This window comes from Melospiza melodia, chromosome 2, assembly GCF_035770615.1.
Source record: "Melospiza melodia melodia isolate bMelMel2 chromosome 2, bMelMel2.pri, whole genome shotgun sequence".
Lineage (NCBI taxonomy): Eukaryota > Metazoa > Chordata > Aves > Passeriformes > Passerellidae > Melospiza > Melospiza melodia.
In genome coordinates, this window is record NC_086195.1 from 4,017,215 (window position 1) to 4,037,537 (window position 20,323).

A 20,323-nucleotide genomic window follows, 5' to 3' on the forward strand; every position below is an offset into this window, starting at 1 on the left:
ATGTTTATTTTTTTTTTTAATTAATAGCTTTGAAAAGGTAATCTAAAAGTTACTCCACTGCTTCTAAGTGGGGAGGAGTGCAGAAATCAGCAGAGCTGGCAGTGTCTTAGAGTTGGTTACATTTCAGCACACTCTATTTCTTCCAAGATCAGTTTTTGGATGCATAAAAATTATTACAATTTTTCCCCCCACAACCCTAATTCATCAACTAACACATTCTCAGTTTAAATTAGGATTTTCAAATCTGTGCACAAAGGATTTGGTCTCGCAGCTCCTCTGACTCAGACTTATTGAGGAGGCACAACCCTCCCAGGCACTGCTGAAAATACAGAAGGGGATTTTTGCAATGGAAGTTTTGCCTTATTTCAGAGTGGAAGGGGAGAAAAGGGCTCCTGGGGTGTGCTGGATGTGACAGGGACGCTGCTCCTCATGGATGTGTGCAGGTGACAATGCCATGTTCATCTCAGAGGCGTGACAATGTTTGTGTTATTTGCATAGAACGTGAGAGTGTTGAGCCAACAGTTCCATGTTTGATATTTTATTAGTAAAGAATTTTGCTACCAGAGTTTTGTGTGTGTTCTCTTGCCTTTCTGGTTGTGAATGTATCAATGTTTTGATGTGTCAAGGGCTGCTTCCTTTTCCAGTTAAAACCAGTAAAATTTGAGAATCATTTGGGTTGGAAGTGACACTGAAGGTCATTGAGTCCAACCTTTAAATGAGTCCTGCAGTCCCCATGTCCCCAAGTGCCACATCAGCACAGCTCTCGAATCCCCCCAGGGATGGGCACTGCAAAACTCCATGGGCAGCCCCTGGCAATGTTTTACAACCCTTTCCATGGGCAAATTGCTGCTGCTGTCCCAGCTGAGCCTGCCCTGGCCCAGCCTGAGGCCGCTCCCTCTGCTCCTGTCCCTGTTCCCTGGCAGCAGAGCCCGACCCCCCCGGCTGTGCCCTCCTGGCAGGGACTTGTGCAGAGCCACGAGGGCCCCTGAGCCTCCTTTGCTCCAGCCTCAGCCCCTTCCAGCTCCCTCAGCCCCTCCTGGGGCTCAGCCCCTGCCCAGCTCCGTTCCCTGCCCTGGACACGCTCCAGCCCCTCCAGGGCTCTCCTGCAGGAGCAGAACTGGGCCCAGCCCTGGAGGGGCCTCTCAGAGCCAGCACAGAGGGACAATCCCTGCCCTGCTCCTGCTGCACACACAATTCCCCATCCAGCCCAGCTGCCAGGGGCCTCCTGCCCCCCTGGGCACCCCTGGGCTCGTGTCCAGCCCCTGTCACAGCACCCCCAGGGCCTTTCCAGCCCCTCTGCCCAGCCTGGAGCTTCCCAGGGTTGTTGTGACCTACAAGCAGGATTCAACACTTAGTCTTCTTAAATCTGAATTTGAAGCTGTTGAATTTTCTCCCCTTCTCAAAATTTATTTAGGAAATAGTGAGGGAAATTGAAAGAAAAAATAAATTTAACCACAGCTGATACCTTTGGGAGGAACAAGAGCCAAACTGTAGTGATTTCTGCCCCTCTGTGTGCCTGAGGATGGCTGCCAGGGCCCTTCTGGGACCTGAAAGTACAGGGCTATTCTCTTAACACTTAAAGGAGAAATGTGAAATAACTGAAGACTGTCAGACTGATTTTCAAACACAAGCAGTTATGAACAAAAAAACCCCATAAAAGTCGCCCCTTACTGCCTTTATCTTTTATTTTATCTTGCTTACATTTCTGATGTATTTTGCTTGAGTTTTTTTTTTTTTTTTTCCCACTGGACTTCAATTCATTAGTTCATGACAGCAATATATTCCCAGGAATATCTGCAAATATTGTCACAGGACTTAGACATATGCAGCACATAGGAGATCCAGCCTGAAAAAGCAGAATTGAATTTGCACATGTTCTGGCTGAGCAAACAGAGACTTTTTTTCAAAACCTTGTAATAGAGTGGATTTGAGGCTGTTCTTCTAAAGAGTTCACTTAAGTACATTTTCACTGCAAAATGTAATTGGATGATTTTAATGGTTGAGAAATAATGTTTCCCATATTCAAAGATGCATTATTTTTTTCAGGAAAAAAGAAATAAATCCATGTCCCTTCTTAAAATCTGCCCAAGTGGACCATGTACACAACATTCCTTGCATTCAGCTACTGACCTAACCTGACCTGGTTTAATTTATGACTTTGGGTGCAGGGACAGAGGTCTGCAATCACCTTCCTGCTCCTCAGGAATCCCGGCTCCATTTCCAGTTACACAATTCCACTCCACAAACTCCTGTACATGGAATGCCATAAATTACTGATGTGCTGTGATTTGCACCTCCAGCTCGTGGATCCGTCAGGCAGCTCTAATCCCTCCGTGTTTAATTTAATTATTCCTGCTGAAACAGCAGTTGTAAGTAAATGTTTGACTTGGGTACACAAAGGGACCTGCAGCTTTTCCACCCTGAGCTGCTGCTTGTCAAGGTGCAGAGGGGAATGAGAGAGCAGAGAGAGCTGAGCTGGGAGCAGGATGAGGAGTGGGAGTGATGCTGCTGGGTGCTGGCAGGCTGAGGAGGGGTGGAACAGCTCAGGGAGAATAGACTAGACTAGACTAGAATAGACTAGAATAGAATAGAATAGAATAGAATAGAATAGAATAGAATAGAATAGAATAGAATAGAATAGAATAGAATAGAATAGAATAGAATAGAATAGAATAGAATAGAATAGAATAATAAATCAGCCTTCTGAGAACATGGAGTCAAATTCTCATCTCTCACCTCGTCCTGGGGACCTCAAACACCACATTTGTCTTCTGATCATTGGGCAGTTTTCCTTATCTCTTCCACAGTCACTCCTCCCTCGGGAGGGGACATCTGCTGATAACAGCTATTGAATGTCCCTGCATGGCTGATAAGAACTGTAGCATCCCATTGGGAGATGTGACCCCAGAGGGAGGAGCCAAGCATTCCTGCCTGGATAGAATCTGGAGATTCTGGAACACCAGCACGGCTTCTCCACTGGATTCCCAGAGGAACAGCAGCTGCCTCTCCTCCCACTGGATCTTCAGAGGAAGATGCACCTTTCTCCAGGATCCCTGCTCCAGCAGAGCCACCCCTGACACTGCAGGAGGGCTGAGCCACAATTCCAATGGGGCTGCTGCCAACACCCTGACCCACAGGGTGTCAGGTTGGGTTCTGACTCTGTCAGTGTTGTTTTAGTTTACTGCATTGTTTATTTAATTTTTTTTTCTTCCCTAATACAGACCTGTTATTCCTGCCCCCATATTTTAGCCTGAGAGCCCCTTATTGTTTGTCTACAAGTGTTTCAAAGGAAATGACCAAACAGAATAATGAAATCAGAGTGTTTAGGTTGAAAGAACCCTTTAAAGTTCATCCAGTCCCACCCCCTCTGCTGTGGGCAGTGACATTTTCAACTTTGTCAGAACCCTGTCCAGCCTGGCCCTGAAGTTTTCAAAGGATTGGAAATCCACCACTTCTCTGGACAACCTGTTGTGGTTTTCTTCATTGTAAAAAATTCTCACTCATATCTAGTTTAAACTGACCCTCCTCCAGTTTAAAGCCATTACCCCCTTTTCCTATCAGTACAAGGTCTTGTAAAAATTCCCTCTCCAGCTCTCTTATAGCTCCTTCAGATAATGGAAAAGTGCAGTAAGGTCTCCCTGGAGATTTCTCTGGTGTGAGCAGCCCCAACTCTCTCAGCCTGAATATCAAAATAAATTCACTGCTCCTCTACAGGAGAAAGCCAAAACACAGCAGTGATTCTGCCACATGAAGAGAAATTGAGTATCTCAGCCCATCTCTCCAGAGCCTCACGGTGTCCTACTGCAAAAGGGCAGCTCTCAGTCACAGACCTGGTACCACAAACAGTGCAGGGGAAACATTGATTTCCAAAAAAACAACCCTGCTATTTCTACTTGGTGATCTTGAATGAATGCCCAAAGGGAGCAGCAAGACGTCAGCCACAGGGATGGATGTGCTTAATGAAAATGTAAAAGGGAGACAGGCAGATCTCCCAATATCACACCCACTGTGCTTGTGCCACTCTGGATCATCCCTGTGGGGCACTGTAGAAACCCAGGGCACTAGGAATATTTCTGTGTCTGCTCTGACCCCCAGGGCAGCACTGACTCTGACCCTCATCCATGGAGAAAGTTTCCCAGACTTCAAGATAGACCAGAATCCACAAAAGTGTGAAATAGATTATAGAGAGCAGTGTAGGTGCATCACTTGGTGAGAAATTGAGGGTTTGAGGGTTTTTAGTGTGTTGTGGATGGAAGCAAGATGGAGGGCACAGGGTGTTGTCCTGGGTTTCTTCTTCATGCTTCTCCTTCCTTCTTCTCCGTGGGTTTGGGTGGCATTTTGTAATTGGGCAGAAAAGTCCCCATTGCAGCTCTTTGGGATCAGTTATTGGGGTAAAAGGGAAAATAATCCAGGTGTCAGTTCTTCATTGGATAGTTTAGTCTTAAAAGACCTTGTAACAAGAGATTGTTGGCCATTTTGTGCCTTCTGATGAAAAGCTGCTGAACTCACAGTAGTGAGACTGTTTTACTGATAACAAATAATAAATACTTGAGTCTGAACATGAAATACCATCTCAAGTGCCTTCAATCCAGATCCAGAGAAACCCACAGCTGGTATCCCCACAGGGCACTTGGGGAATATTCATTAATATTCTATTTTCAGAGGTGTGAGTAGAAATCTTTCTCATAACTGGCAGCCCTTGCAAAACCATCAGGAAAACAAGAAAGGCCTGGGGGTGTTGGACAAGATGAACTTCAGAGGTCCCTTCCAATACTATAAATTCTGTGGGATTCTGTGTGAAAAGGGGTTTAATTCCATAGTCCTATGGTAATTTTCCTGGGAAGTCCTGTGGGATTTGGAGCCCTGGACTCAGTGTCTGTGTGTGCATTCCTCTGACCAAGCTTTGTCCATCTGCTGTGCCCAGAGCTGGACTCACTGTGCTTGCAAGAGAGAGGTGGTGAGCACCAGTTTTAGAGGAGCTCTGGAGAGATTTGCACTTTGCTTGAACTCCTTGAGTAATCTGTTTTCCATGTAAGCCTCAGGAAGAGTGTAAAAAGCATGACCTTAAGCAATAATGAAAAATGCAATCGTAATTATGAGTGTAGAGAATGATGTTTCCCTTTTCCTGGCACATTATCACGCATTGAAAAGTTCTTTAGAATAAACTGGAGGATAACCAGAGCAATTAAAGCTGTTTGAATCAGAGACAAAGCATTTCTAAAGCTAAAGAAAATGTTGCCAGGGGAACTGATGTATTAAAAAAATTTCCTTCTCAGATTTACACTCCCTCTGACAGCACTAGAGCTGCATCTTCTGTCACTGTGTGATAAAGTTTCTTACTTCATCTTGCCTGAACTGGCAAGATGAAGTAAGAAATGATAACTGTCTTCACCTACCTGGCCTGAATGATGACATTTTCATTTTTTCCAGCTACAACTCACTGGTTTCAGTGCTGGAGAGGAGAAATGCACCTGCAAAGGGGAAGCATGGAATGTGGTTCCCAAGGAGTGCTGGCAGGAGAGGACTGGAGCACAGCATTCCAGTTGTGCAGATTTATTCAGGACAAATAAAAACTGTTGAGGGCATTTGTGCCAAAAAAAAAAAGAAAAAAAAGTGTTTAATCCTGAGGCCTCCTGGGTGTGAAAGTCTGGAAGAAGATTATGTCCAAAGCTTTCCTCATTAAGGGCCCACAGCAATTCTGTATATAATATATAATATATAATATATAATATATAATATATAATATATAATATATAATATATAATATATAATATATAATATATTATATATAATATATAATATATAATATGTAATATGTAATATATAATATATAATATATAGTATATAATATATAATATAATAAAGCTGTGGCTTCATTATAATCAGGAAATAATAATAATCAGCAAGGAAAAAAAAAGAAATTAAAGAAAAAAAAATCAGATTAGTTAAATTTGTGTTACAAGGTTTTTGAGAATTTATCCTGGCCTAGATTCATGGCAGCATAATTCCATGAAACTTTACATCAAGGCAAATATTACCTGATTTCCTTGGAAAGAGACAAAGCAGGATTCCTCAGACCAGTGGGAAGCAACCTGGTGGGATTGGTCTCAGCAAATTTTGCAGTTTAAACCAGAAAGTCCAGTCCAGCCCTTCAGACTCCTCTGGAGTGAAAATAAGGAGGGAGACAATGGGGCAAAATGCATCTCAATGTTTACAAAGGTGACACAAAGAGGAAATAGCCCAGCCCTGTTATTTCCAGAGCTATTTTTCCCTCTAAGCTTCTGATTAACGAAAAATGTGACTACACTAACAGACTAATTATAAGATTTAATAAAACTCATTAGAGACAGAGAGGGATCTGTGTGTCTCACTTAGGCTTCTACAGCTAACACTAATAAAATCTGTTTTGAATGAGAAACACCTTGCAAAGCACCAGATATTTTGGAGAACAGTAAAGGAAAGGAGGAAGAGCATAAAAAGAGAGGAAAAACCAGAGGCAGAGGTGGAAAAGTTATGGCTTAGCATCTCTTTGGCCTGATTTGCTGCTGGAGAGCAGCATCCTGTAGGCAGCAAGACAGAGAGAACTAATTCAGCCCCATGGGCAGCTTTTTTCCTGCCTTTGTCTTTTCTAGGGGTTTCAATTCCCTTGCTCTTCATGAGAGAAAACAACATTTATTTCTTGGATAGGGAGCCATTTCTCAAAATCCTTGCAATGGTCCAACCTCCTTTCAAGCCCATTTTCATGAAGAAATGAAGAATCTTATTTCTGTTTCTGTCACTGGCCTCAAATCATCTTTAATCAGAAAGTGGCTTTTCTCTGCTGTTTTAGTGATCATTATTTTCTTTGACTTAGCTAAATAAGCCAAAATACAGCATGGAACTGTAGGGCTTGGTGATTTTGCAGATGAAGGTGTCTAAATATTGCTCATTTTCTATCACAGAATGGTTTGGGCTGGAAGGGAACTTAAGGATCATCCAGTTCCATCTCCTGTGCCATGGCAGGGACACCTCCCACTGTCCCCAGCTGCTCCAAGCCCCAGGGTCCAACCTGGCCTTGGCCACTGCCAGGGATCCAGGGATGTTGGATGAAGTTTTTTTCTGACTTAGAGATGGAGTAACTGAGAGGCATTTTAAAAAAATTTTGTTTTATTTTCAGTCTCATGTGAAGGGTGAGACAATACAGATGTTACAATTTACACTACTATAATCAGAAGTTAACTATTTCTTAATTACAATACATTATCAGCATTTATTGGCTTATTAGCTTTAGCCACACCATGTTGTAAATGCCTTAAAGCCAATAATTTAAAATTACCCCTTGTGGGTTTTACTACAATGCATCTTTCATAGTTCTATTTCTCTAAAATATCTAGTCTTTTTTGTAAGACTAGATACCTATTTGTATTTCTTTGAAACTTGTTTCTAGTTCTAGTTCTCACTCAACTATGTCTGTCCTATCCTATGGTATTTTTAAATCAGTATTTCTTATCTTAAAGTTTGCACACGGATGCACACACTGTGTGAGCCTTCTGTGTTTGAGAATTTTCTACAAATCCATTTCCCTCACAGGGGCAGCCACAGCTGCTCTGGGCACCCTGTGCCAGGGCCTGCCCACCCTCCCAGGGAAGAATTTATTCCCAATATCCAATCTAAACCAGCTCTTTTCACCTGAAGTAATTCCCACAGTGACAATTTGTCCCATTCTCCTGCAAGGGAGACAGAAATTACACTTGTGGCCCCAGTGGCAGTGACAGAAGGTTTCCCTGAGTGAATCCCAGGAAGTCCTCAGAGCTCCTTGTGCGAAATGGCACAGCAAGCTGTGCAGACATATGTTCCAGCCTCACACACCCCAGAACAAAATTGTGGGGGTTCCTTAGGAGTTCACAGTGTACACACCATCCAGAAATGGGCATGGAAGGGCTGGGGGTTGGGGGAAAAAGGGTGAAAATCCTCCTACTCACCAGCAGAAGAAAAAGGAAAAATTGGAAAGAAGTGTCTTGGGGAATTGGAGTGGGAGGCAGGACTTGCCTGGTGATTCACAGAGTGACCAAGATGCTTTTCCATTGAAATCAGGCTGGCAAAGTAAGGACCTGGTCTTTTAAACATCATGAGCAAGGGTAGCCTTGTGCATGCCCCCTGGGGACCACATCTTACCACACTCCATCTTATCACACTCCATCTTACCCCACTCTGTCACAGACATCTTTTCATTAAAATCTTTCCTTAAGATTTTTTCCTCAAGATTTTTTCCTCCTGAGAAGCTGAGAGGCCTCAGAAATGAAATGTAAACATTGATTATCTGCTGCTGTGGAATGCAACAGGTGCATCTGGGATTGGTCTCATGTGGATGTTTGGAATTAATGGCAATCACAGTCAGCTGGCTCAGACAAAGAGCCCTTGACAGCTGCCTTTGTTATCATTCTTTTCTATTCTTAGCTTAGCCAGCCTGCTGAGATGAAACCTTTCCTTCTATTCTTTTATTATAGTTTTAATGTAATATATATAATAAAATAATAAATCAAGCCTTCTGAAACATGGAGTCAGATCCTTGTCTCTTCCCTCATCCTAAGACCCCTGTGAACACCATCACACCATTCCATCCCATCCTACTCCATTCTCACCCAAGGTTTTACTCATCCCAACACCATGGTTCATTAGGAAGGCCAAAGGAAGGAAGGAGCTGACAAGGGCAGTAATTAATAATTAATAAAATGTCAATGCACGTGCTGGTCTTTTCTAACATAGCTGATTTTGGCTCTGCCATCTCTGAAATTGCTCTTCATTGGTTCTTGCCCATCCCCTCAGCATAGAGAGGACAATCTCTTCCCAGCAGTGCCAAATGATAGCTTTGTGAAAGTTCTAAAAGCAGCAATTATCCTTTCCAAAGCATTTTTATGAAGGGTTATCTTGATTAATTCAAGTTGAAAATTCATTTTAACCTTCTGCACTTCTCCTGCTTGGGCAACCAGAGATGGAAAGTGCTCATTAGATGTTATTTATCTCTTTTTTTTTTTCTCTAGCTTTATTCAGACACACCTGTATGGAAAGCATTTCAACAATACTGTTATTTGAGTAGGTGGAACAAGAGTGTGACGTTTTAGACTTTAAAAAAGAAGGTTTGTAAAGTCAAGGAAATAGTAACAAAAAATTATAACTGGTCAAAAAACCTCTTCCTGCAGCTTTCATGTTTTTTTTTTTTGTTTTTTTTTTTGTTTTTTTTTTTTTTTTAACAAATCTGGGAAATACTTTTTCTAATAAAGCAAAATTTTTAAAATTCATTTGCAGAAATTTCTCACTATTCCCCAAAGTGAATGATTCATTTCTCTTTGCTGAACCTTTCCATTTTGAGTCACTGTGGCACTAATTTCTTCTTGCTACTGTTACTGTGCTTATAGGAAATACAGTTTAGGGAAGTTTTACATCCCTTTTTTACAATTTAAAAATCATGAAAATTATAAGTTGAAATTGTAAAAAAGGAATGTAAAACTGACGTATCACATCAGTTCAGGTTATCCCCTGACGTGTCACATCAGTTCAATTCACTGACCACAATGGCATAAAATGCAGGCTGCAGTTCTTGGAAGGAGACAAAGGCTGTAGGAACATCTCACACACACACAACCCTCTCAGTCTCCCGGGCCATCAGGATGAATTTCATCACGGAAAATGTGATTAAACACTGGAAAGCACTCCCGGGGAGGTGGAGTTACTGTCCCTGGAGGCGTTTAAGGGTGTGGCACTCAGCGCTCCGGTCGGGTTGACGAGCTGAGGTTCGGGCAAAGGTTGGACTTGATGATCTCAGAGGTCTTCTCCACCCTAATTGATTCTGTGACTCTGTGATGTTCCCCAGTGCTGCCACAGCCTGATCCATCCCTGCCCTTGTCCTTGCATGGGCACCTTGGTTTTACATGCAAAAGATTTACCTGAAAAGCTTTACACCTGAGCTCTTGCAAAGCCTTACCTGCAGCCCTGCCCCATCTCCTCCAGCTGCAGATGATCCCCTGGATGCTCCCTGGGCCTGGCCCAGCCCCTCACCCTGTCCAGGGCTGCTGGTGGACCCCAGCACCCCCAGCTGGGGTGACAGTGACCACTGGCAGCAGCATGGCTGGCACAGGCACTCCTGCTCTCTGCCACCCTGCCTGGGCATTTCAACAGTGGGGTGTGCTCCAGCCTCATACACCTGTGCCATTGTAACAGGGGACATGTATTCCAGACACACCACACTCACCTGTGTCACTGTAACAGGGGACATCTGTGCCAGGCACCATTACACTCACCTGTGTCAGTATAATGGGGAAATTGATACCACTGTACACACCTGTGTCATTATAATGGGGGAAATTGGCATCTTGGCTCTCATCTGTGTCATTATAACGGGGGGAATTGGGACCATGACAGTCACTGTGACAGGGGAAATTGGCACCATGGCTCTCACCTGTGTCAGTGTGACAGGGGATACCTATTCCAGACACAATCACACTCAGCTGTGTCATTATAACAGGGGACACCTGTTCCAGGCACCATGGCTCTAACCTGTGTCACTGTAACAGGAGAAATTGGCACGATTGCATTCACCTGTGTCACTGTGACAGGGGAAATTGGCACCATGGCTCTCAAGTGTCACTGTGACAGGGGACACCCATCCCAGGGACTATGGCTCTCACCTGTGTCACTGTGATGGAAGACACCCATTCCAGACACCATGGGGGTCACCTGTGTCCCTGCAACAGGGGACAACTGTCCCGGGCACCATGGCTCTCACCTGTGTCACTGTGACAGGAGAAATTGGCATGATTGCACTCACCTGTGTCACTGTGACAGGGGACACCTGTTCCAAGCGCTATCACACCTGTGTCACTGTGACAGGGGACACCTGTCCCAGGTACCATGGCTCTCACCTGTGTCACTGTAATGGGAAATTGGTATCATGGCTCTCACCAGTGTCCCTGTGACAGGACCACCTGTGCCAGGCCGTCCCTGTCCCGTGCTGGTTGCTCCCCTGGCCGCCCCGAGCCCTGTCCCCGGCCGTGCCCGTGTCCTGTCCCGGCTGTCCCACGGTGCTCCGTGTGTCTCCATGCGGGGCTGGCTCCGTGTGTCACCGTGCGGGGTTGGCTCTGTGTGTCACCGTGCGGGGCTCACTCCGTGTGTCACCGTGCAGGGCTGGCTCCGTGTGTCACCGTGCAGGGTTTGTTCTGTGTGTCACCGTGCGGAGCTCTCTCTCTGTGTCACCATGGAGTGGTGGCTCCGTATGTCACCGTGCGGGGTTGTTGGCTCCGTGTGTCACCGTGCGGGGCTCAGTTGTCTCCGTGTGTCACCATGCAGAGCCAGCTCCGTGTGTCACCGTGCGGGTTTGAATTCGCTCCGGGTGTCACCATGCAGAGCCAGCTCCGTGTGTCACCGTGCGGGGCTGGCTCCGTGTGTCACCATGCGGGGTTCACTCCGTGTGTCACCCTGTGGGGTTGTTGGCTCCTTGTGTCACCGTGCAGAGCTCTCTCCGTGTGTCACCGTGCGGGGCTCAGTTCACTCCGTGTGTCACCATGCAGAATTGTTGGCTCCATGTGTCACCGTGCAGAGCCAGCTCCGTGTGTCACCGTGCAGAGACAGCTCCGTGTGTCACCATGCGGGGCTGGCTCCGTGTGTCACCGTGCGGGACTCAGTTCGCTCCATGTCACCGTGCAGAGCCAGCTCCGTGTGTCACCGTGCGGGGCTCAGTTCACTCCGTGTGTCACCATGCAGAATTGTTGGCTCCATGTGTCACCGTGCAGAGCCAGCTCCGTGTGTCACCGTGCAGAGACAGCTCCGTGTGTCACCATGCAGGGCTGGCTCTGTGTGTCACCGTGCGGGACTCAGTTCGCTCCATGTCACCGTGCAGAGCCAGCTCCGTGTGTCACCGTGAGGGGCTGGCTCCGTGTGTCACCGTGCAGAGCCAGCTCCGTGTGTCACCGTGCAGGGCTGGCTCCGTGTGTCACCGTGCGTGTCACTTCCTCCGGGCCGGTTAAACATTGACAGGCACAGGGCGGGGGAAGGCAGAGGCCATCCCTGCGTGTCACAGTGCCAGGCACGGCCTGCGGCTGGGGCACAGCTCGGAGCGGCCTCCCTTCCCTCGCAGACAGCGTCCCCAGCACCCGAGGGACGTTCCTGGGGACACAGGTGCGGGCAGGCCCGGGACCCTCCCCTGGATCCCCTCAGGCCCCTGTGGGCAGCGGGAGCCGGAGCTGCCGTCAGAGGGGAGCGGTGACAGAGCTCAGCACCAGGGATATGATCCAGGTAAAGCCCTGGATTTGCTTCCCGGATGGAAGATAATTTAACCCTTTTAGCCCCTTTCCCTGCTCCTGCCTCAGCACGGAGCTGCCCTGGGTGGCAGGAGGGGTTTGTGACTCTGTCTGCTGTTCTGCTTCCTGGCATTTGGGGTTGGTGTCTGTCGTGGGGTGCCCAAAGCGCTGAGCCCCTCTCTGGGTCCAGCTGCTTCCTGGAGGGGATGATTATTGTTGTTATCCCCTGCCTGTGTCGTGGATGAGGGAGGGAGCAGGCTCAGAGCAACCTGAGTCACCCATGCGCCGGCAGAGGAGGGGAAAAGCAGCCCAAAACAAACCCAGGCATTTAATTCATCCTCAGCCAAAATATCCTGTTTCATCTGGGGATCAGATTGTATTTCCCAGCCCTTTGAAAGTCCATTTTGAAACCAAGTGAAACAAAATATTATAGATCCCTCCCTTTCCTGCCTTGCTTTACTTCACCCCAAGCTGTTGACTGATTTTTGTCCTGGATTTGGCACAATGCTCTTGCCAGTTTATTCCTCACCATGTAAAACTTTGCCCAGCTCAGGTTGCTTTTGGATTGGTCAGGGTGGGTATGAAGGCTGCTGTTCTGGTTGGAAATCCTGCTTGGTGTCACAGCTTCCTGGAAAAGGACCCAGCCCTGTGTTTTGGATTTGTTCCCTGGTGCTTTACTCGGGCTGTTTCCCTTGGTGTGACAGATGATACCAGCTCCTGTAATCCTGACTGCTTTGTGTGTGACAGCCAAGAGCTGTGACAGTGACAGAGCACAGAGAAATCCCTGCAGGCCCTGCACAGTGACCCTCCCTCCCCACCTGCCTGCTGGGGACTCCTCCACACATAAAATATGGAGATAAAAATACCCCAAAACCTTTTAAAACACACCAGGAAAACCTGAACAAACAGGTGAAGAAATCAGCCCACAGGCTTGGCTGAAAATGTTGATTAAGTTGACAGGGAACCTTGAAGGTTCCCAGGGTAAACTGAAAGCTTGAAAAACGGGAAAATGTGGATGAAAATGGGAAAATGTGGATGGAAATGAAAGCTGAGCCTGCCAGATTGCAGCAGGGAGTGGAGCTCTGGTACCTCCTGGTGCTGAAGAACCCAGGGTGTCCCTGTGGTGACACTGAATTGTCATGCCCTGCACAGAGCTGCCACAAAGAGCACCCCAGCAGTCAGAAACACTTTTCCTGACAAGAAATTTGGTCTGGCCACAAAACCACATCCCCTGGCCCGGGTTCCTTTCACAAAGGCAAGCTTCAGTGGCCCAGATGAGGAATTTGTAAACCAAGCGCAGTCAAAGCCTCTCCCACATATTTTGAGGGGGAGGAGGAGAATATCTGACAAGTGAATCACAAGCACTGAAAAAGCAGAAAATATGGGAGTCAGGTGGTGTCTCACACCCAGAATCTGTGCATTATTTCTGACCACAGTGGAGAGCTGCAGGTGGTTTATTGTGGGGTATATAGGAGGCACTCTCAGGTTCTGAGGAATAACTCTGGGGATCTTTTTTTTGCATTCTCAGCCTTTCTGAGGGCTCAGTCTGGGCAGCTGGGGGGAGATTTGATGTTTCTCATCCCCACAAGTGCAGCAGCTCAGAGAATTATTTTTCCTAATTGTTCAAGGGTAACTTTAATGATGCAGCTGGAGCTGCCCTGGCCCTGTCAGTGCTGAAGCAGGAGGGGCTGAGGAATGGGAGATCTGCAGGAGGAGGTTTCTCTGCTGAAAACAAGTTCCTCTGTGTCTTTAAAAACAGTTATTTGAGGAAAGATTCTGCTCTGCTTCCAAACCCTCCCTCATTTAATCTTTTCCCCTTGTTGGTGGAACAGGTCACACAAAGTCACCCTCGTCACAGCACCCAAACTCATTCCTGAGTTTCTCCAGGAGTTCTGTCCTTCAGCTCTGTCCTCTCAAGCATGCAGTGACCACTGGTGGCTTCCTGCCTCGGGGACCAGGAGAGAATGCTCCAATGGAGAGCTTCCAGAAATGCATTTTGCTCCCCCTCATCCTGACTGCCTCGCTGCCAGGTAGGACCTGTTCATAACCTGTGAGATGAACCAGCAGGGATAAAATGTGGGCTCTCATTTCAGGGTGGTGGAAATGGCCGTGGGGATGAGCTCAGGCTGATTATTTCAACTGTTTGAAAGGAGATGTTTGTATTTCAAGCCTGAACAACCTAAAGTGTGCTTGAGTGTGAAGGACTGAGCAGAATGTGGGGTGGGGAGGAGGTGGGAGGGCTGCCCTCTTTCGGTTTACTTGTTTTTCTGTTCCTCCTTTTTGGGACTGCTTTTGCATCTGTAGAAAACTCAGCATCAGCAGCTGGTTTTTACTTCCAGAAGTAAATGCAAATGCAAAAACATTGCTGTTTTACCACCAATTCACATTTCACAAGTCTCAAAGTCAATTCAGATTAACTGTGTCTTGGTGGCAAAGCTTTAGAGGAAAAGTGAATATTAAGTGACTAGTTGGGTAATGGAGACAAGGCTGATTTTTTTTTTTTTTAATTACAGTCTAGCTGGAGTTTTAAGAGGCTCTGACAGGAATGAGCTGCAGTGGGATGAGGGGAAAGGTGTTGTCATGGATTGATAGTGAAAGGAAACACAACGCAGGGATAAACACGGAGTGTTCTGAGCACGGAGCTGCACGGGGATGCGTGGCATTCAACAAGCTCTTAAACAACCTGGTGAAGAGGAGGGAGCTGTGAGGTGGCAGACTCTGCAAGCAGTGCAGAATTACTTAGGGCAGCCAATCCAAAAAGGGACCAGGAAGATTTGCCAGAAAATGTCATGATGTCAGATCTGTAAGTAAGAAAGGCAGAAAAAGCATCTAATGCAAAGCATCTCTTAAATGCAGTGTCTAGTGGAGAAAATAATAGATGTCTTGGAAAGAGAGTAAATTGCTGAAAAAGAGAGAAAATTTCACCATTTAATGTCTTCAGCAAGGGCAGGTAAAATGAAACCTGGCATGATGTAAATCCACAGAAAAGTTTCATCTCAGATATTGCTGTTTTGTTAACCCTTCCATCACAAACAGGACTGAGAAAGCTACAAAGTGTGATGGAGCTGTTCCAAGGCAGAGAATAAAGAATCATTGGAGGGTTTGGGTTGGAAAAGACCTTAAAAATCTTCCAGTTCCAGCCTCCCTGGTTGGGCAGTGACATTTTTCACCAGAGCAGGTTCCTCAGTGCTCCATCAGCCCTGAACACTTCCAGGATGGGGCATCCAAAGCCCCTCTTGCCTAGGAGGGAAGGATGAGGAGGCTTCATTAGACAGGGGTATCTTTTTCCTGCTTGTAAAGAAGAATAAATGGTAAAAATGTATTAAAAAGATGAATTTTATGGAAGTGAATGGTGAAATGATTATCCACAATTTCTCGTAACAAGAATTTGAGGTAACCACTAAAAGTATCAGATTTAAGCTAATCAAAGACTGTTCTTTTCTCAGAGCATGTCATTAAATAGTAAAGCTCATGGTCACTGGCTGTGGGGGATATCAAATTATAAACAGGCTGAAAAAACCTAGAAACAAATATCATAAAGGGTAGATCCATAGGTGCAGAAGTGTCAGCATCACATTTTCTGAAAAATCCCTTCACCAGGATTTCTCCTCCTGGGAAGCTGAGAACCCTCAGAGAAAATGGAAAACAATAATTATCTGATTTGCTTCTCCTGTGTTTTGCTACTTTGGAATGTGGTTTGGAGATTTTTTTTTATCCAACCTGTGAATTGTTTTGACTTAATGACCAATCACAGTCAGACTGTATTGGGACTCTGGGGAGAAAGTCAGGAGTTTTTAATTAGGATCTTGTTAAGCCTTCTGTCTGTATCCTTTCTCTATTCTTTAGTATTAATATAATATAATATAATATAATATAATATAATATAATATAATATAATATAATATAATATAATATCCTTCTAAGAACATGGAGTCAGATTCATCATTTCCTTCCCATGATGAGGACCCCAGAAAATACCACAAAAAAAGCAATTTTTGGCTCAGGAAATCCCTGGATCTCTTATTTTTTTGAGCACTGGGAAGTTCTACCAGGGATTTCTGTCAAACATTGAGTGAGAGGAGAGAGGAAGACAAGCCTGGGGGCTGTGGAGAGGTTTGTGTGCAGGTGGGAGGAAATAACGAGTTGCTGAGCATCAGGAGTCTGGTATTACTTGACAGAAACATCCTGTAAGCATTTAAAAATTCTTGTTAACACAAGTGAACGAGCCAGTGCCTCGCTGCAGGCTCTGACAAGCTCTAACCTACTTCGGTTTTCAAAAAGCTCAGCTGCGGGGCTCTTGGGTTTTGAGACAAACTTGAGGTGCTTATTTATTTATTTATGTATTTATTTTATTAATTTTTAAAATTTTATTTATTTATTTATTTATTTATTTATTTATTTATTTATTTATTTATTGTTGTGTGTTTAACAGCTGATAGCAGAGCTGTGGCTGGAGCAGTGGGCCAGTGGTGAGGAAGGGGAGGTAGGAGGCAAAGTGGGATGAGAAGGAGAATGAAGAGAAAAAGGAATTACAAAGAGACTGGGAAGGAAAAAACAAAAAAAGATGTAGAAATTCAAACAGAAAGAGCAGAGAGGGAAGGGAGAAAGGCAGATATTGGATACAAAAAGTGAAGGGTGAAAAGCAGTGTTTGTGGATGGGCAATATGGGTGGAGAGGGGGAGATTATTTTGAAATACGATAATGAGGCTGAAAAAAAAAAAGAGGAATCATTATGGCAAAAGGATAAGCTCATCCTGTCCTTCCCTGTGCTGCATCCAAATAGGTCACTCACAAAAGAGGAAAGGCAGAGCCAGCAGAGGACAGGAGGCAAGGAAGAGGAGGTAGCCAGGTCTCAATGCCCCTGTTGTTGAAAATCCAGCGTGGGAGAGAGGTCCTTTGGGGTTCGTTCAAGGGTGGAATAAAATCATTGCTGATGATGGGCAAGGGTGGCTCTATGGCAAATGAGCTTCCCTCAGTGCAGGCACCATCCTGCACAAGGTGCATTTTCATTTCTTCACCACCTGCAGTGGTGTCACAGGGAATTTGTGTGGCAGAGGAGGGAAAACCCCAGCTCACAAAGGAGATGGTTTGTGTTGCTGGGAGGCGCCTGGGACACCAGAAACACCATAAACGCTTCATTTAAGCAAATTTTCACCCCTGCTGACTGCTCTGCAGACATTGAGTGATGTGCCTCAGAGGAGGAGTCCTCCCTCAGCCCAGGGGTGATCGGGGAGCCAGCCCAGCATTTCCCTGCTCTCTGCCTGGGTGGGATCTCTCCCTGCTGCTGTGGGGGGAAGCAGATGCTAAAGCAGCTGTTAAGAGCTGAACACGTAATTCCTGTAAAGTGCAATGAGAATCTAGCCCTTAATTTGTTTAAAAGCAACCATCTGCAAGGTATTTTTGAAGCGGGATGCAAATGAAAGCAGCGCTAACATTTTTCCCCCCAGTGCATGAGGCAAGGTCCAGCACTGGCTGGAGGCATTGGTGGCTGGGTTTAGGTCCCTTTTGTGCCACGAATGTCCTCTGTGACCTCCCACAGGTGACTTTGTCACTGTTTGTGCACGGCTTGGACAATGGAACACGCTGCTGGTTCAGGACTCCACGTGCAGAACAAACAATAAGAGCAAGGAGATAAAGAGGCAGAGGAGAAATCACCAGAACCATTCAGGCCACAGGTGGAGAAAGCTGATGGAACTCCTTCATGGGCTGGGAGCTAAATGCAGGAGAGGTGATGTCCCACTCCTCAGCCCTTCTGCCTCCCCAAGGATCCCCATGCAGGGCTCAGGGACCTTTCCCCATGGGGCAGCAATCAGGGAAATGTCATTTATTGCTCCAGCAGACATGGCTGGTGGAAGGAGATGTAGATCCTTCCTTACCTATGGACTGATAAAAAATAATTATCACAGATAAATGATTAACTCATACCTACCTGCCTATACTGCCCTGAAGAAAGCAAAAGCAACACAGCCAATTATTTTTGGAGCCAATGATCACTGATTATTCCTGTTTAGGGATAAATTTAAAAGATTAATTAACAGCAAGCATTGTCCTGAAAGTTGAACCATTTATTCAGAGCCCTGGCAGACCACAGCTCCTTGAAAAAGCAGAGTGTTTGCACAGGCATGGAAATAAATTCCAAGTGCACAGAGAACAGTTTGCATTAAGAGGGGCAGAGTGGGTAAGTTTTAATTTGAACAGAAATATGATTTACTTAATCTTATCTGGCTTTATTAATTATCAGTAGGTAAAGTTTGCTTTTCATTTAATGTTTTGTTGCTCACACACAGATATACTCAGCAGACTGAGGGGCATGGCAGAGGTAACATAATCCAGGAAGGTGGAAAATTCTTGTGGAGGTTTTTGTAAACATGACAGAACTCAGAGTCAGCCATACACAGAGCCAGGGAGAGCGAGGTTTGCACAATCCTGCAAAACAAAGAAGTCTGAAAATGCCTGCAGCAGGTGGGAGGAAAGAGAGGAGCTATTTATATTAAAGAACAATCCCTGGCACCAGCCTGGTTGGATGTACTGGGCTTAAATGTGGGCTGGGTGTGGTGTTTGTGAGGGTCCCCAGGACGAGGTGAGAGATGAGAATCTGACTCCATGTTCTCAGAAGGCTGATATATTATATTATATTATATTATATTATATTATATTATATTATATTATATTATATTATATTATATTATATTATATTATATTATATTATATTATATTATATTATATTATATTATATTATATTATATTATATTATATTATATTATATTATATTATATTATATTATGCTATATTATATTATATTATATTATGCTATATTATATTATATTATATTATGCTATATTATATTATATTATATTATGCTATATTATATTATATTATATTATATTATGCTATATTATATTATATTATATTATGCTATATTATATTATATTATATTATGCTATATTATATTATATTATATTATGCTATATTATATTATATTATGCTATATTATATTATATTATATTATGCTATATTATATTATGCTATATTATATTATGATATATTATATTATATTATATTATGCTATATTATATTATATTATATTATGCTATATTATATTATGCTATATTATATTATGCTATACTATATTATGCTATACTATATTATGCTATACTATATTATGCTATACTATATTATGCTATACTATATTATGCTATACTATATTATGCTATACTATATTATGCTATACTATATTATGCTATACTATATTATGCTATACTATATTATGCTATACTATATTATGCTATACTATATTATGCTATACTATATTATGCTATACTATATTATGCTATACTATATTATGCTATACTATATTATGCTATACTATATTATGCTATACTATATTACATTACATTTCTAATTTATAAATATATTTATATATTATAAAATATAGTATATATTTTATAATATATATAATATCTTATAATAAAATATAATTTATACTATATAAAATATATTATATCATAATATATATTCTATAATAAGATATATATTATAAAACATATTATATAAATATAATTATATTTATATATAAACATATAATGTAAATAAATTATATTAATACATTTATATATAATATATATTTCTATATATTATATAAATCTATTTCTATATTATAAAATATTATATATATTAATATATAAACATAAGTAATATTCTATAATAAAATATAATTTATATTATATAAAATTTATGATGTTTTATATAAATAATATATATTTTAAAATATAATTATATTTATATATAAATATAAAAGGATATGATATGATATTAATACTATAATAAAACTGTACTAAAGAAAGAGAAAGGATACATCCAAAGGCTTAACAAAAATGAATAATAAAATCTTGTGACTGACTCCTCAGAGTCTGACGCAGGTGATGGTGATTGGTCATTAATTCAAAACCATTTACATGTTTGGATAAACAATCTCCCGGCCACATTCCAGAGCAGTAAAACATGGAGAAGCTGAGGCTTCTCATCTTCCCAGGAGAAGAAATCCTGGCAAA

At 43.5% G+C, this 20,323-nt stretch overlaps 1 protein-coding gene across 1 annotated transcript in view; it reads left to right on the plus strand.

Moving 5' to 3' along the window:
- Positions 1 to 12,082: 12,082 nt before the first annotated feature.
- The window catches only part of IGSF5 (immunoglobulin superfamily member 5), a 32,387-nt gene continuing 24,146 nt past the window's right edge, over positions 12,083 to 20,323 (plus strand). Inside the window, exons 1-2 of the mRNA XM_063180899.1 lie at positions 12,083 to 12,267; positions 14,105 to 14,302. Coding sequence (XP_063036969.1) covers positions 14,245 to 14,302 — 58 coding nt within the window. The 5' untranslated portion in view covers positions 12,083 to 12,267; positions 14,105 to 14,244. The remainder of the gene's footprint in view (positions 12,268 to 14,104; positions 14,303 to 20,323) is intronic.